This window comes from Paroedura picta, chromosome 1 (assembly GCF_049243985.1).
Source record: "Paroedura picta isolate Pp20150507F chromosome 1, Ppicta_v3.0, whole genome shotgun sequence".
NCBI classification, from domain to species: domain Eukaryota; kingdom Metazoa; phylum Chordata; class Lepidosauria; order Squamata; family Gekkonidae; genus Paroedura; species Paroedura picta.
The window spans coordinates 60,059,272-60,077,991 of NC_135369.1; the positions used below are offsets into that span (position 1 = coordinate 60,059,272).

General features: G+C 42.9%; 1 protein-coding gene across 3 annotated transcripts in view; it reads right to left on the bottom strand.

The window, feature by feature from the left end:
- Window positions 1-18,720, bottom strand: part of DUSP10 (dual specificity phosphatase 10) — a 68,901-nt gene that overhangs the window by 30,440 nt on the left and 19,741 nt on the right. For all 3 annotated transcript variants that reach the window (XM_077340057.1, XM_077340037.1, XM_077340046.1), the window contains exon 2: window positions 17,206-18,047. In XM_077340057.1, coding sequence (XP_077196172.1) covers window positions 17,206-18,004 — 799 coding nt within the window. In that variant the 5' untranslated portion in view covers window positions 18,005-18,047. The remainder of the gene's footprint in view (window positions 1-17,205; window positions 18,048-18,720) is intronic.

Consider the following 18,720-nt stretch of genomic DNA (forward strand, 5'->3'; position numbering starts at 1 on the left):
TTGATTGACTTTCGACCTTCTTCATCCCCAAAGGACAGGTAATATTAACATCTTCCAGCAAAATAAAATGAAATCAGATTCTTGATGCAGATCAAGATTATCAGCTCTGGCTTACCTCAAGCTAGTAACCTTCAGTCCCAACAAAAATGTGGAGAAACTCTCCATAGCTTTAAAAAATGCACAAGCATTTTCACTCCTTGAAACAGTGATGCAGTTCTTTTTACCAAATGTATCTACATAATCAGATTATGTGCCTTTATCCTAGGTATCTAAACATTCTTTCTCATGTTTCCACTTGACTTACCCTGTAACAAAAGCAACTACAGAAGGGCCAGTGTCAGTAGAGTCTGGTAGCTGTCCCAAAAGAGCTCACTAATGATCCCAAGTAGCATGCCTAAAAGTACAGTGTTCACCCCACTTTTTGCTTCACATAAATTGGAGACTTTGCTGCAAGTGCATCTATCTTAGTCTCCAATTTCCAATGAGTTCTCTCTTCCATTCAGCACTGGTGGGGCTTGAATACGAGCAAAAAGACGTGCTCCTCCCTCCTTGAGAAAGGTTAGATGCATTTGACAGACCATTTCCGCACGGAGGCATAAAACATGCACAGCCTCCTGCTTACAAATGCGCAATAGAAAACCACACATTTGCAAGCTTCCTGATGGTAGACCCCTCCCGCATTGTTTTGCCGTCTCATCATGGTTTCTCCCTTCCCGATGAGGCAGCGGAGAAGCCTAAAGTGTGGAAAACTCAAACTTCTCACCCCCCACTCCTCGGGTTGTCAATCAACACAAGCCACCAATTCCTTCACAACAGTTGTTTTGGGGACTCAAACTTCCGTACCCCAAGTCCTGAAATTAATTTTTAAAAATACACTTCCACATTGGTATGGGGAAACGTCACGACAGGAAAATATTTTTTAAAACAAAAACTTTCACTTCTGTGTAGCTATGGGAGCATGCAACAACAATAAAATATTTCCTTAGATCCCTTTTTTGGATACTTTGTATAATGGTCTCTCTTTATGCTGGAGTAGATTTTTGATAGACTGGCCATGGTAACTGGACCCTGATGATTGTGTGTTCACAATAAAGATTTAAAAGACCGAGCATGGACACCATACTGACAAGATTTTATTTTCCTGGGCTCCAAGATCACTGCAGATGGGGTCTGCAGCAAAGAAATTAAAAGATGCTTGCTCCTGGGGAGGAAAGCTATGGCAAATCTAGACAGCATCCTAAAAAGCAGAGACATTACCCTGCCAACAAAAGTGTGTTTAGTCAAGGCTATGGTATTCCCAGTTGCAATGTATGGCTGCGAAAGTTGGACCATAAGGAAGGCCAAGCGTCAAAGAATTGAGGCTTTTGAACTCTGGTGCTGGAGAAGACTCTTGTGAGTCCCTTGGACTGCAAGGCGAACAAACTGGTCAGTCCTAGAGGAGATCAGCCCTGACTGCTCCTTAGAAGGCCAGATCCTGAAAATGAAACTCAAATACTTTGGCCACCTCATGAGAAGGAAGGACTCCCTGGAGAAGAGCCTAATGCTGGGAGCGATTGAGGGCAAAAGAAGAAGGGGACGACAGAGAATGAGGTGGCTGGATGGAGTCACTGAAGCAGTAGGTGTGAACTTAAATGGACTCTGGGAAATGGTAGAGGACAGGAAGGCATGGAGGATCATTGTCCATGGGGTCGCAATGGGTCGGACACGACTTCGCACACAACAACAACAACAAATGGACACCAAACTAATAAGGAGGTGGCTGCTTCATCACACATGCACTCTTCTTTCCCTTTTCATATACCACCACCAGAGAACACAAACAGGAATGCCCGATCCCAATATTACCATGCACAATGAAGAGAACATTTTTATTTGTACTGAGGGAATGTCACTTTGCAGTCCCATAGCAATGCGGACAATGGCATTTTTTAAAAAATGGATCCGTAAATGGAGAGGGGAGGGCAAGGGTGAGGACGGGCACAACGCTACTAAGACTGTCACATGTTTCTCTCTTCAGATGAGATTGTCCCGGTTTGCACCCTGGTTTGCAGTGCGACAAGAAACGGAAATAGTTTTTGCCGATTTCCCTCATCGCAAAGCAAACTGGACGAAAACTCACGCCAACTTCTGCACTGCTGTGGGTTGCTGCTGACATCATGTGGAAGCAGCACTAAAACCCATGAGCAATGAGAGGCTGTCCAGAGGAAAATTCCTCATGCGGAATTTGTCATAGAATTGAATGCTGCTCCATAATTAACAAGGACCTCCTGAAAATGTTTGCATGAGCTCCAGATGAGCCCATGCTTCTATTATGTGAAATAAATAAGACCTTAATTTTTAATTAAATGTTTGTGGGGGGGGGTAAAGTGGAAATACATATCCAAAGGACAAGTCATTGACACACATGGACAAATCTGTATGTAAACAAGATGTGCTTTATCTGCCAAGACTTGGTCAGCATACATCTGTGCTGAGCATTCAGAGGCAGACTTTTATGAAATAGTAATCTGCCAATTTGAGGGTTTTGTTGCCAATTCCCTTCATCTAGCAAGCAGGAGAGTGGGTTCTATTGCCACACTGACTGCATGCCCCTCACTGCAGCCCTCAAGCTGAAACCAAATCAGCAGCTGCTGTGGTCATTTGGAGGATTAAGTGAGTATTAAGACAACACAAAGGGCAACATTCAGCAGTTTGGAAAGAGGGCAAAAGAAGATTTCCTTTGGATGGATTTAGAGGTCTGAAGACCTTGAAGGACAGAAAATATTGGTTTTTGCTTAACTGGTAGATTAAAGAAAGGCAGTCACTTTCCCTCTGCTCACTTAAGTGCCTGGCCATGTTCTTTACCCTGGCCATGTTCTTTACCCCTGCCTAAGGAGGTGGTGAGCTCGCCCTCACTGGCAGTCTTCAAGCAAAGGTTGGATACACACTTTTCTTGGATGCTTTAGGACAGTGGTCCCCAACCTTTTTATCACTGGGGACCACTCAACGCCGGGGACCACTCACCGGGGACCACTCAATGCCTTTTATTGAGGCCCAGTGGGGGGGTAGTTTACTCCTCTACTCTCAACCACTGGCCTAGCGTTCTCTGATAGCTATGGTAATGTTTAAACATCCCTTCAAAATAAGATACAGACACGCCACAACAATGAAGTGTGTTGTAAAGGGCTGGGGGGGATGAAGTAAAGGGCCGGGGGGGGGGGAGAAGGCATCCTTCGGGGCCCACCTCCAATTAGTCGAAGGACCACATGTGGTCTGCGGCCCACAGGTTGTGGATCGCTACTTTAGGATGCTTAGGGCTGATCCTGCGTTGAGCAGGGGGTTGGACTAGATGGCCTGTATGGCCCCTTCCAACTCTATGATTCTATGATTCTAGAGAACATAAAACTGCAACAACAGAGACATCATTTCCACCAATGGGACAGGAGTACTGAATTATTGGGAAAGAGTTCCTGCTTGCACAGCTCCAAATCATACCATGCTGGTGCACACAAATGGAATGATGTTGGCATGTGGCGTGGGAAAATGTTGCTCACTAGCTATCTGGAGATCTCTTGCTATTACAATTGACCACCAGATGACCAAGATTGGCTCACCTGGACAAAATGGCTGCTTTGGAAGGTGGACTCTGGCATCATTCCCTTCTCCAACCCCCTCCACCCCTACTCCAACCCCCCCAAATCATCTTGTTATATTCAAATTATTGGATTTATATATCACCCCTCTCCCATAATGGGTATTTCCCAACCCAGATATGGCAACCCTAGCTACATGGGAGATTTGGATTTTTTTTTTTTAGGGTTACCAACACATATGATTCTCATGTAGCACTGGGCAAAACACTCTGCTTACCTCTTTGCAGCACCATCAAAGCTACGCAGAGTTGCTAGCTGAGTATTTACCAAGTGGCCCAACTGGCCAGTACTACAGAAGCCAAAGAAACAGCTCTACAATGTAACATTACTAAATATTGCATTGTTTCACAAATCACCAGGTGAAGTTTTTCATGGCATGGAAATGAATATTATTTGATGTCAGCTGACCAAGTCACTATGAAAAACAGAAGCAGAGGCTGCTAGGGAGCTGGCAACCTCATGGACACCTTGCCTCTTGCCTGTAGCTCTTCATGGAGCAACTGTATATTGCATCCCTATTCAGTTATTCTTTCCAGAATTTTAATTTTTTTTTTGCAAATTTCTTTAAGGAGGGAGAAAAGGCTAGCTCCCTCCAATAGCAATGAACCAGCGTACCTGATCATAAGGTATGAGAATGGCTAGTCAAGTGGGAGAGATGGTTATTGAGAAAACCCCTTAGATACCCATGCTCTCTATCAAATGGTATATATTGTTAAGGGTCCAGTTACTATACTATACTAGAACAGCAAACAAAACCTATCACAGCTTATTCTTCTAAATTGCTATTCTCGGTTCATTCTCTTGCCAGTTGGTATTTTGTAAACTCATTTTCAGACCACAGAGAAGTGAGGGGAAATAGTATAACAATTAAGGGAGCTGCTAATCTGAAAGCCCCCTTCCCTATTTTCTATCTCAAATCTTTTGCTTTCCTATGATTATTTTGGAGAAAAAGTTAATGCTGGAGGGAGAACTTACAACAGATGCCAAAATCATAGCATATGCCTGACCACAGACACAGCAATTAGCCTAGCCCAGGGGTGGCTAAACTGTGGTTCCCCAGATATCCACTGATTACTATTACCATAAGCCCCTACCAGCACCATGCTGGCAGGGGCATATCCAAGGACGTCTGGAGAACCACAGTTTGGCCCCACCTGGCTAGCCCAGCCAGATGGAATCTCCCGGGACTGTATGTTCTTTGAATGAATACAAGCAATATCAGTTCACTGCTGGAATACACAGAGATTTAGAAAGATGACACTTTCCCCTTTGGCTCAAAATGGTAATCTTTTACTATTTATTTATCAATAGTTGCTACCTGATTCTTTTAGCTGAAAGTACCAAGGACTGAACCTGAGGTCTTCTGAATACAAAGGAGAACTAAGTCAGTCCCTCCCTGCCTGCCATCTTTCATCTAATACCTACTACTGTCAGAGCTCCTCTTCTACAGTCATTGAAAACCTGAAGCAGTATCAAAATTGTAGAGTATGCCACTCAAAGTATCAACCAATACCCATAGTTGCCAACCTGCATGAAAGTATTGAAGTTGTTGCTATTTTTATATGTTTTCCAGGGCACTTATTGAGCTATTATTATATTATAAACAAATATTTAATTCTAGGGATCCTTCTCATGGTTGAGGCTTAGTGCATGAGCTTTTTCTCTTAAATTAATGAGCATAGGGAAACTATGCCATAAGAACATAAGAAGAGTGCTGCTGGACCAAAACAGTGGTCCATGTAGTCCAGCATCCTGTCTCACACAGTGGCCAAGCATTTCCTCTGGAGGTACAAGAACAGAGCATAGATGTTGCGACTTGGTACTGATGTTGGTACTGATGTTGCTACTAGGTACTGGGATTCAGAGGTTTAGTACCTCTGAACATAGTTAGTAGCCACTGATAAACCTAACCCCCATGAATCTGTCTGACCCCCTTAAAGCTGTCTATGCCTGTGTCAACTCTCTCCACCCTTTGCATAATTTTATAAACCTTTATCATGTGCCCCCCTCAGTTGTCTTTCTTCTAAACTGGAAAGTGCCAGATTCATCAGCCTTTCCTCATAGGAATAGTGCTCCAACTTTCATCTTTGTTGCCCTCTTCTGTACTTTTTCCAGATCTGCAATGTTCCTTTTGAAATATAGTAATCAGAACTGCACACAGTACTCCAAATGAGGCCTCATCATAGACCGATTGATTGCATTTATAAGATTGCCCCTCTCAGCACAACCGTCTCAGGGTGGTGTACAACAATCTATAACCAATAAGATAATAATTATAACATTACTTTAAATTACTTTTAGATTACATAAAAACTATTGCAAGACAGAAGTTGAACTCTTTCCTTTCTTAGGATCGATACAAATGGGTTGTGCGTGCTTTGATGGTCCTTACAGTCTGGACTCAACCAAATGCCTGGTGGAAGAACTCCATCTTGCAGGCCCTGCGGAACTCAACAAGCTCCAACAAGGCCAGTGTCTCTTCTGGAAGCTCATTCCACTAGGTAGAAGCCAGGAACAAGAAGGCCCTGGCCCTGATCAAGGCCAGACAAACTGCTTTCTGCACAGGGAACACTAACCTGTTGGAACTGCTAGAGTATAATAATCTTTGGAAGGTATATTCAGAAAGGTGGTCCCACAGATACGCCAGGCTCAGGCTGTGAATAGTCTTAAAGGTCAAAACCAGCATCTTGAACCTAACTTGGTACTCCACTGGGAGCCAGTGCAGCTGCCTGTGCACAGGACATATATGAGCCCTCCACAGTGTTCACACAAGGACTCTGACCACTGCATTTTGAACTAGCTGTATTTTCCAGAATAGGAACAAGGGAAGGCCCACATAGAATGAGTTACAGAAGTCTAGTCTGGAGGTGACTGTTGCATGGATGGCCCTTTTATTTTCCAATCACTTTCCTAATAATCCCCAACACAGAGTTTGCCTTTTTCACCACTGCAGCAGACTGGGTTGACATATTCACTGACCTACTATTTATTTTTATTTATTGTATTTATATACTGCCCTCCCCTGAGGCTCAGGGCAGTTTACATAAAACACATGGAACTCAGCTTTTCACATATCAATAACATTAACATTAAACTGTAACAGAGGTAACAGAGTATAATGATGCAAACAGGTCCAGAGCAGAACGCATGGGTGGATTTCTGGGAGGGAGGGAGCAGGGGCCCTGTTGATGTTGATAGTTACCTGGTCTCAACCAAATGCCTGGTGGAAGAGCTCCCTTTTGCAAGACCCCAGGATCTTTTCTCCTCCCAGTTTCAGCAAATTCGGGCTCTTTTGTTCCAAAGTGCACTGAACTTCATTTGTCACATTGTTGCCCCCTCACCCAATTTGTGCGGAAATCTTTCTGGAACTCTTTAGTCATCTTTGGTTTTTACCAAGAATGCTGGAAACAGACAAGTCACGCGTTTATGTATCTGGGTCAGGTTTTGAATGTGGGATTGAAGCACAAAAGTATGTATTATTTAAACATAGAACAAAACTTTTGATCAACCACTTACATGCCTAATAATTATTGGTGTTTTCTACCCACCATCCATAGAAGAAACCTCAATGACCCAACAACTTTCCATACTCAAATCTGCATGACATCACAGCCTTAAAATGCATTCATGTCACATTTAGGATTTCCGCTTTTATTAAGGGAGAAACCATCTAATGCTAAAAACAAAACTGTGGGTTACTGCCCACATGTAACATTCAGTTCAACAAATGCTTACAAGGGCATATAAACTATCATCAAAATGGTCTTCCCAAAAAGTGGATATTCTAAAAGAAAGCATTTAGTAAGTAGATTCTTGCCCGCTTCTCCTCAGAGTAGTTAACCAGAAGAGCCATACAGATGACAGACCCCACCTTAGATCTCATTATTAAGTTAAAGGACTTGCCACTGTGCTTGTCATGCCATTAATGTCACTTTGAGAGACAGGCAACAATTCAGTTACTTCCCCTGCTAGTCTCAAACATATGCCTATGAGATATCTTCAGAGGAATGGCAGTCATGTAACTACAGAGATCAGGAACCTGCTACGTCAACCTCTTCTTTCTCCTCTCCCTGGCACCATCTCCCAGCTCCTTCTCTCACATTTTAACTGCAATGTCACTAGCCATCATTAAGGCTAACCAAGTTCTTCTTTAAATCAAGGCTTATAAACCCTTGTTAAGAAGATCAAAACAGTTTGTTCTGGTGGTCTCCCCTGCCCCCTTCCTCAGACTAGCAGGTTTAAGACTTCACTTAATTTTATTCTTGCAGCAACCCCAGGAGGTCAGGCAGGCAGAGAGAGAAAGAGGAACTGGCCCGTTTGAGACCAACGCTTTGATAGCCATGTGGCATAGTAGTTAACTGTTGCATTCAGCATAACTAACATCAACAAGGACGCATGTTAAACTGAAGGCTGGGGGAAATATATAGCAAGAATGCAATTTTTACTCCAAAAGGAGAAAAAACTGCAAGAAGCACACAGCCCAGTCCTCACTCCATAACCATGATCAAAAGATCAGAAGAAGTACTGGATTAAGACTGGAACAGCCCTATGTAAGGTCCACAGATCAGATCCCTAACTTTGCTCTAAGTTCTGGTGACACCTGGTTTAATAACCTGCTTATACTTGAAAAGACAACTTCCTACCAGAAAACACGTTAAGCAAACACACCTTGATAGAACACATTGTCATTTTACAAGTATTATCTCAGAGGTCATCCTGAATACAGATGGGCAGGGTGGGGAGAGGGAGAGTAAAGCCCATGATGTTCAAAGAAAGGAATCCACCAGAGAAACCTCCCCCCCTTGGTTTTCAGAGTCACATTGTATTACCATTTGCCTGCTCATGGTGGGAGGCCTCTTGTTGGTGGACCCACCCTCCTGCCAGTCCAGGAGCAGCAATGACACTGGTTGACATCATAACTACCAGAAAACCTAGATGTGATTTAAAGCATGTTAGGGGATGCTCTGCTCATCTCTGAAACCTCCATGGTATATACCATGGAGTTTGAGAGGATGAGATGCACTTATGTCACAATCAGGTTCATGTGACATTTCACAGCGTCATCTCACCCATCATCCTGCCCTTAAAGCTCTCAGGGATGACGACAAGGTAGCAGACCATCCCAAAAGCCACACAATATTACACTCTATTCTTAACCTGCTGGAGTACAAGAAAGGGAGCTGTCATGCAGCCCAAAGAAAATAGCAACAGCTCCTAGCATGGTTACATTCTGAACATGCAGAACAGCTAGGGAGGCACTCACCACTGGCAATTCTTCTGCAGAAAAAAAAACCACTGGCAATTCTTCTGCAGAAAAAAAATCATCAGCTTTTTAATCATGAGACGTTAAATCCCAAGTCATGGATTTGCAAAGAAATTAAACATTTCAGTGCTAATTTCTCAGGGAATTAGGCAAAGGATATAACAAGAAAGACTTTTTCATAGAGAAAAAATCAAAATGAAGATGAAGTGGAGAAGTGAGACACATTGGGGTAGATGTTGCAAGGAAAAGTTTCTCCTACTTATCACAAAGGGAAAATTCTCACTTTAAACTAAGCATACATCAAAGTTTTGTTTGACATCCTCCCGCCATCATACTACACTAGAAGCACCTTGCAGTTAATATTGCAAGTATACGTTCTGCTTTAGAATCTAGAGCGGCCTACGAGTCAACCTCAACCCAGTACTGTAGCTTGGCTGTAAAATGGCTGCATGCCAAATACGACGTACATTTAGCACTCATTCTCTTTGTAGTTTTCACGGCCCCAGTCACACAGCTCCTAAGGCAGGCTTTGTTTTATTTGTTTAAAACGTTTATTCCCCGTTCCCTTTTCTGTTACCATGCCTTCAATGCATCTTACAAAACAAGTAAAGCATGTTACAGTAAATTTCAGATAAAGACACAGTCCAAAACAAACAATGCCATTAAACAGTAGCAACAGAGTGACATAGAAAATAAAGAATTACTAGATATCTGAACACAGAAGGGTAGGCATAGGGACACCAGTCCTCAGGTGGGACCTGAAGATCCCCTGTCTTTACAGCTCATATCCAGACCATAGTAATCAGACTCACTGGAGAAAACTGATGCTTTGGAGGGTGCACCCCATGCATTATACGCCACTGATTGAAGTCCTTTCCCCCCCCAAAAAAAAATCCTGCCCACTCCTGGCTTCACCCCCCCCCCCAAGTCTCCAGGTATTTCCCAACCTAGATCTGACAACCCTAGGTAGGCATCAAGCAGATATTTCTAGGGAGGGTAATTCAAGTGAAGGCCCTGTCCTTAGTCTCTATAGGCCAAGCTTTCTCAACCAGGGTTTTGTGAAACCCTGGGGTTTCCTGATAGTCCTGGAAGGGCTTCCAGAATGGATAGGAGTTAATGTTTAATATATCTGTTAAATTTGGTAAACATTATTAGATGATATGACCATATATATGGCCATGTTGACCTATCCCAACCCCTCCTAAAATGGCCAGAGATGGGTTTGGAGGGGGTGGGAAAGGGAGGGAGCCCAGGTGGGTGTGTCCACAGCTATGCTTCCCAACCATACTCTGCATGATCACACCTCTCCTGGGGTTTCTCAAAGCCTGAAACATGTTTCAGGGATTTCTCAATGGTAAAAAAGTTGAGGCATAACTTCTGAAGGAAGAAGCACTCCAAACTCAGTCCCAAGTTATGAGTGAGTGAACAGGAAAGTTCAGGTAAGAACTTTCAGAACCACAGAGTGGCATTCTTCACCAGTGCTTGAAAAATTATCACTTTTTACCACATCTCCTTGGTTCAAGAAATCAAGGGCAATGTACCATGGTTCTTTGTCATCCTTCACTTAATCCTTCTAACATTATAAAGCAGACTAGGATTGAAGTGTGCCACTGGTCTTAGGTCACGCAGTGTTTAAGGCTGAAAGACAAGACATTACAAAGGTGTGTTTATGCACAAGTCCAATTTGTATAAGGTCTGCACCATACAAAGAAAGGGTACTTAAGCTCCCTCAATATGGTTTTCCCCACCCAAAATGGCCCCAAGGAGCCACCTCTTGTCATTAAGTACACACAAATTTCCCCAGAAAGCAAATAACAGCTTCCTTGGATGTTTCAACAGATCCTTGATCAGGGGAAGGGGGTAAGCATTGGATGTGAACACAGCATTCAAGCCCCTATAGTCAGTGCACAACCGCAAAGTGCCATCTTTTTTCTTCACAAACAGCTCTGGCGTGGCCATAGGGGACGTTGTTGGCCGGATGAAACCCCACGCCAAATTCTTGTCTAGAAAGGCGCACAACTCAGTCATTTCCCTGGGGCTCATTGAATACAATTTTGCCTTGGGCAACCGCTCCCTGGGTTTCAATTCAATGGCACAATCTGTTTTACGGTGGGGGGGTGTGTGAAAGAAAATGATACAGGGCATGCAGGTATAAGAGAGCAATCCCAAGAAGGTCTACCTATTCAGATCTATACAACAGGTAGATTTGCTATTACTGCTGGGAGATGTTGATGACATTGCCTGGGGAGAGTGGAATTTAGGGAAGATGTGATCAATTCTGAGTGATGCTCTAAGAGGTTTCCCTAATCTCTATGGTAATCTCAGTTTCTTGAGAACAGAGAATGAGAATAAGAGCAGGGATCTCAGAGATGCAGTCCTGATCCAAGTTGAGGATTTGCTCACCATGGGCAAGACAATGCGAAGCCTACTCCCAATAAAGTTTTCATAGGATTGTACAGTTAAGTACATGTCCCAGTCCAAACTGGGTCCACATGTGGCCAAAGCCATGCGATCCTTTGCAATATGCAAATAAACCCACATCTTCCCAATAATATTTTATTTAAGACCTTCCTGATCCTCCTTTCCACCTTAAAAGATCTTCAAAGTCATGATAAGGATCTTTAAAAATCCTCAAAAGCTCTTATTTCAAAATTGCAACCACTGTACTGCCATGGTATCTCTATCTACACCCCCACCCCATCCCACTAATATGCATGTACATATATTTCCTTGGACCGATCTAATTTTCTAATTGTTCTTTACCATTCATGTAGCACTTTGTACATTACTAGTTGTTTCACCCATTTTCACAGGTTTTGTCCTTCTAATAACTTACAAGAAGGTCCTGTTTTATTTATTTATTTATTATATGTCTATACCGCCCTCCTGTGAAGCTCAGGGCGGCTTCCCTAAACGTGAAAAATATACATAAAACCATAGTATCAATAACAACAATAACAGTCACAACAGTGGTTTCCAAGTTGAACAACAGGGATTATAACAATTTATAATATGATGATATAGATATGGACCAAATCTTTACTTAGATGGAGAAGATCCAAGTTCAAATCTCTGCTCAGTTGTGGATGACCTAGGACAGTAACTATCTCTAAACTTAACCTGCCTTGGAGGGTTGTGAGTGCTTTGGAGGAAGCACAGAATTAAATTGTATTGCATCAATCAACCAGTTTTAGGCTGATCCTGCATTGAGCAGGAGGTTGGACTAGGTGGCCTATAGGCTCCCTTCCAATTCTATGATTATATATTCTAGTATAAAGTGCATTTTATCAACAGGGAAGTCTGGCCATCTATTAGGGACTGATATATTTTAGTTCACTTTCCAAAGATTAAAAAAGCACCAGACGTCTAGCACAGGAATATATATATTTTGATTGAGGTCACCAGCCAGATCTGTAAATTAAGCTGGTAATTCAATCCCTGGAGGCAAAGACTCTCTGATCAGTTTCTCCTCTGTATGACACTGTACCACTGAAATGGCAACAGAGCTGCTGGTCTGACAGGCCGCACCAAACATGGAAAACATGGCACTGGATGCGGGGGGGGGGGGGGACAAACTTGGATGGGGCAGCTAGCAACCAATGTTTACAAACATAAACCAGGAGGATCAGATGGGCCAGCAATAAATTATGACTGGATCGCAGTCAGCCGAGAGCGTCTACTCCACATAAAAAGCAAAGAGGCTTTATAGCTCTGGCTTCAGTTTTAGTTCAATCCCTAAAAACAAAAATTGCATCACATGCAGAGCATTAAAAGCTACTGAAGCATGATGGAAAAAATCTCATCTGACAAGTGAAATTGAATAACAGACACCTCTCCCATCACTGCTGCAAGCACAGATGCTGAAGCACAGCCTTATTAAAGCTGTATTATAATATGTCTTCCCTTCCCCCCCCTCCCATGTCACTCTTTCTGAGCAAGAAAGAAAGGAGAAAGTTGTTTGTGTGAGTGCTGGTGTTTTACAGTGGACACATGGTGCTGTTTCATCCCACCTTTTTCTGCTTCTGTTCATTCCCGCACTTGTTGGACTTTTTTTTGGGGGGGGGGGGGGTGTCACCATTTAGTAAAAAGCTGCTATATTAATCCCTTGATCTTTACTCACAATTATTCCTAGCTGACAGACAAGGGAAAGGAACGAAATCTTTTCTTGTAACGCTTCTTTAGATAAAGCTGCTAAGTGCTTTCAGCTAAATTTAAAACTCCTGACTTCAGAGCAGAACCAGAACAGGGTTCATGAAATGACACTGCGAGGATTCTGCCACTGCCAAGTGATAAGATCAGGGACTCAGCTGAAAGCCTAAAGATGAAGACAGATCTACATTGTTTCGGCAGCAAGCCTGCTTTGGAAGCCATGAATTGCCACTGAGACACATGCATTGCCTTCTCATGTGGATCATACTCCGGGGTGGGGGGGTTGGGGGGTGTCCTTCTGGCTTGCAGCAGAAACCAGATTTGCAAAGTGACTCCAGAGGCCAGGCAGTCACATCCCTCACCTTGATAGGCCAGTTCAGCTTCTTCACCTCTCCAAATAATTTTCTAAATATTTTAAAGGTCATCATAAAACATACGTAAGAGCATTTGAAGACACCAAACATCAGCTTAGATAAGTGTGCTGGCACAGAATACAATGGGGATAGCCTACCTGAAGCATGCATGTGGGGGGGGGGGTGACAGACAGGTATGCAAACAGGTTTCTCTCATAGAAGAAAAGCAAAAACCTGTTCCTAGGTATACCTGCAATCACCCTCAAAAGTAATCCCGATCTGAGATTTTGGTATTAACCAAGACCCTATTTATAAAAATCCAAACTACTAGCCACCTTCCAGGTATGTATTGCTGAATTTCACTGTATGAATAGTTATGAGACAGGATATTTTTTCCACTCTCAGGCTGCCACACATAATTCAAGTATCCCAATTTAGGAGAGATAATCTCTATTTTCTGGTGTCTTTCACTTTTAAAAACGGACCTTAATTTTACTTTTGAGCAGATGCTAGGAAATATTTTACAAGTGATGTGCATTCCTAAATAGCGTTCTTCAGGTTTCAGCCCATTCTGAAGGACTGTAAAAGATAAAGCTTTGATTATGAGATGGTCCATTATTAGGCTTGCCAGCCTTCAGGTAAGACATCAAAAGCTCCTGGAATTGCAGCAAATCCAGAGAGCAGTCCCCTTAGAGAAAATGGCTGCTTTAGAAGATGGACTCTATGGCCTTGCTCCCCTACCCAAACCCTGTCCTCAGGCTACATCCTCAAATCTCCAGCCTAGAGCAGGCACAACATGCATCTCAACAGTAGTGCACATGGAGCCTCATGTACAGCAAATACAAGTGTCCTATTTCCTTTCCCAGTCACTGTCTCATAACCAGAGAGTCGATGCTGTTGCACATGCCTGGATTACGACTGCTCTATAATAAGTACCACCATATCTACTGTGAGATTAAGTATATTAAAACAAACCCACCATCCTGGCATGCTCATTTTAGTCGCACATCCTGCTCCAGAAGCCAGTATAAAGATGCCGGATCATTGCAGACTAAGTGAAAACAATGGACAGCAAGCAAAGAAGAAATGTCAGTGTATAGTGGGAAGGGGGAGCCCAAGCATGGATCCTGGGTATCAGAATAGGATGTTAAAGTAATTTCACCTCTGAAATGTTGGGAGGAAAGGAAATTCCACTGACCACAGTGGACTTAGATACGGGTCATTGTGTTTAGAAAAAGAGCCAGAAGAAACTGATCACAGAATAGATTTTTAAATTGCTTCATGCATAATAGTGTATAGAGAACACTTTATTAATACAACAGTATGTACAAGGGCCATTGGTAAAACTCTATTAAGATCCATGAGGAACAGTCTTCTGAGTGGCAGGAGGAGTCAGGCCTGCACCAATGAGTGGCTCTCAATGGTTATATTGGTGCCTGAGTCTTGGGACAGTAGATTAATGGGTAAAGACATGGGGAAAAGAGAAGAGTGTTGATATGTAACAGAGTAGCCCTCTGTAACACATTGGGTTTTGTGGTACCATTATTAAAATGGCTGATCATGAGTGAATTAAGGAAACTGCTTTGGTAAATAGAAGCTTGGAGATGATTGGAGGGAAAATAATCTCAAGAAAAAGAATTTCTCTGGTGGTTGCTGCCCCAGGTTAGAATACAAGATGGGAGTCAGCACCCAGTTTAGGAGGACATGATCATAACTTGAAACTCATACAATTTCAAAGTGTGGAAATCACATTTGTTCAGAATCATGCATTTCTTTGCACCTTTCATTCCATAACAAGCTCCCAGAACCATTGTGGCTTGGTGGACTGTGAAATGTCTGGTGAAGATTTAAATTCAGACTCTGGCAGAGCAATAGTTTTCTCCTTCTAAACACCTCAGAAGCCATTCACCTACCATGTTATGTCTTCACACTCCTAGATCCCCAGTATCTTACAGCAATACAATTTGCACTGCACAAAATGCATTAGCAGCAAACTTCTTGAAACCGTGTAGACTCAAATCCTTCTTGATGGCAAAACTGCATGGTGAACCAGGCTGCACTCATTTGTCCCACTTTGACTCAGACCATTTTGTAGCCTCTTCTTTAAGATATATCTATAAACCAATAACTAATAGATTTGGCACAAAAACTATATAGTCCCTGTGTCTTATACTGTAGTCACAAATTAAAAGAATGAGGATTAATATATGACCCTAAGAATCTGTCTGAGACCAATGGTATACCCCACTCAGGACAACACACTTCTGCTGGAGTCTGTCAACAGGAAACAGTCAGTCAGAAATCTTTGCTGTTCTTGCTACCAGAAAACATTTCAGTTATAGATGCCAAGGATGGAGCACAGAACCATTCAGATGCAAATATGTGTGCTACCACTGAGCCATGTCTTCAGCAACTGTACACTCTGTAATCCCACATTTATCAGGGTTTTAACCATTAGGGAGCAAAGCTACCCATCCCTATGCATGAGTTTCACTTGCTCTCTAAAATTCTGTTTTCTTGCACCCCTCAGATACCTGAGGATTATATTACTTACATTCAAAAAAAACTTAAATAGACCTCTAACCATCATGACCTGCTAAAATATCACAGATACCAGTGATTCGAAAGCTACTAATAACTCAACAAAAGATACAGCAATTGTGACTTACATGTACCCAATCAGTTTACCTGTCTGTGTCACAATATTACCAAGGAGAGAGAAGCACTAGTAAAAATACAATTGGGGCCGACAACCAGATAAACATGTTCCCTATTGCAGGTCCATGATGAGGAATCTTCATTTCAATACATTATTATTTTTTTAGGCCCATTCTGCCACTTCTTGTTGGAGAAGGTCAAGTGAGCACAGAAAAATGAAGCATGCGAGAGTGTCCCCTGCCATATTTTATTCTAATATGGTATAGGGGAGTGGAATACTTGTCTTGTACTCAGTATGAGTTCCAAATATCATGTGAGATTTATTGGATCTCGTGAATTCTGCTTTCACATTGAAAAGAAGGCTGAGATATAGGAAATACAAATCACTCACACTTCCTCTTTCAGCCTCTCTTCATGACATGAGATGCAGCTCCTAGATGCCATCCATGTTCAAGTGCTGTATCTAATGCACACTATAAAATTAATCTACAGCTTTGAGAATGTGAGGACTACCATGTTTTACCTTCAGGGATGGCTAAACTGTGGCTCTCTGGATGTCCATGGACTACAGTTCAAATGAGCGGTCCCAGCATGTACTGGCAGGGGCTCATGGGAATTGTAGTCTATGGACATCTACAGTTTGGCCACCCCTGCATCTTGTTCTTTGCTTATAAAGGCTCCCAGTGTAATAATCAGAGCTCAGGAGGTGTTTGGATAACTACTGGTTTCCCAAAAAGGCATCCTCCATTTGTTCCTCTATTCAAATATGTCTTAGACCACCCTTTCTCAACTTCTCTACCATTGAGAAACTCATGAAATATTCTTCAGGCTTCAAGAAATGCCAGAGGTGGTGCAATCATGCAAAATATGGTTGGGAAGCAAAGCTGTGTACATGCCCTTCTGAGGACCCTCCCCTTCCAGGCCCATCATTGGCCATGGGGGAGTCGACATAACCATATATGGTCGTATAACCCAATTAATATTTAACAAATTTTAAAAATATATAAATATTAATTAACCCCCAACCATTCAGGAGCCCTCCATGAAAAAATAAAAAAAGCAAAGGCTTGCTTTGTAGGAAGCCTAGAATGAGAACTGCACCTTCCCAACAGCAGAGAAGAAAAAAGAACAGAACACAGGTCAACAATACCTTTTAGAACCAGTGGTTCCTTGCCCTCTCGTTTGAGAGACTCCAACACTACGTGCAATGGCTGGGAAGGTATTACTCTGCTTGGCTCATTGGTATTCTCATCATAAACAACTATTTCTTTGGAAAAGATCCTCTTGAAAGAGTCCTTGCCTTCCCGGCAAGAGATCAAGTCCAAGACAGTAATCTTGCCCTGCTGAAGCCTTCTCCTACTAATCTTGTCTGAGCAATTAATGTGAACTGCCCCTTGGATGTGGCTTTTGTTGTATTCCATGAAAGGCCTGCAATCGATGATGACAGGCCCTTGGTGGCTCTTGTTGCATTTGGTCATCTTCTTCGCCAGGTCATTGGGATAGATGATCTTGATGCTAGCCAGCTGCTTTGTGGTGCCTGAGACTGGGCTCCCCACACTGCCTGAAGGACTCAAAGGGCCAGAGTTCTCATTGCTGTTGACCATTTGGTTAGCAGGGCAAGGGCTGGAGGTTCCTACGTTGGCCGAGGTGCTGCTGGTGCTGGCTTGAGTTTGGGACTGATTGTCCTTGTCGTATGTTGCCACGCTGCAGCAACTGGCACTGCTGCATCCACAACTTAAGGAGCGGGCAGAGCTGTTGGATGAGGGCATATACGTCAGATTGGCAGCCTTGAGGGACACAACCGCTGAGCTGAGGAGACTCACGTGGCTCTCACTGGCAGAAGAGGCAGATTCAAGGTAGCTGGAGTCTAAGCAAAGGTTGAGATCCTGAGGTCTGACAGGCCTGGAGAGTGCGACTACTACCCTGTCGTCAAGTGGAGATGGAGGCATGAGGAGGCTGAGGATGACCAGTCAAAAGGAACTCAAGCTCTCTCTGTTGAAAGAAATGAAAAGGTATCAGGGATCCCATGTTGCACAGGAACTTATCTGGAGCAGGAACTTTTGACAGTCCAACGAAACAGAACATTTATGACTGGCTGCCACCCCTTATATCTAAACTCAGGCCTGTTCTGAATATTCTGCAGCTATGGAATGCAGTCCCACAGGGCTGTAAGGACTATCTCAAGACAGGAAATAAACAAATCTTTGCCACCTGGAGATTATGAAAATAAGTACACTGCAGATTTGTGGTACATCACAAACGTGCAAAAATGCCAGAGAATTCCTCAGCTCCAAAATCGGAGCTTTTCATTTAAAAGACAAAAGCAACTATATAACCACGATTGGGGGGGGGGGGAGTTTAAGTAGGCAATACTTGATGAAATCAGAAACCAAGAAAGCAAAACTTTCGCTGAAAAGAGATTCAATGCCCTGCATGCTCCCTTTGACTAGCAGAATCTAGATATTGTAGCTCAATACAACATGCATGTTGTAGGTGCCATAATTTCTACAAGTCACTGAAATCATCTTTGCTGTTGTACCATTTAGAGTGCCTTGGTGCATAACTTTGTGTCTGTGCATGTTTAATGGCAGAGTACTCAAAGCCATGTTAATCTGAACCCAGATCACAGCAGGTACCACATAACCTGCAGAGCAGACGCAAGTGA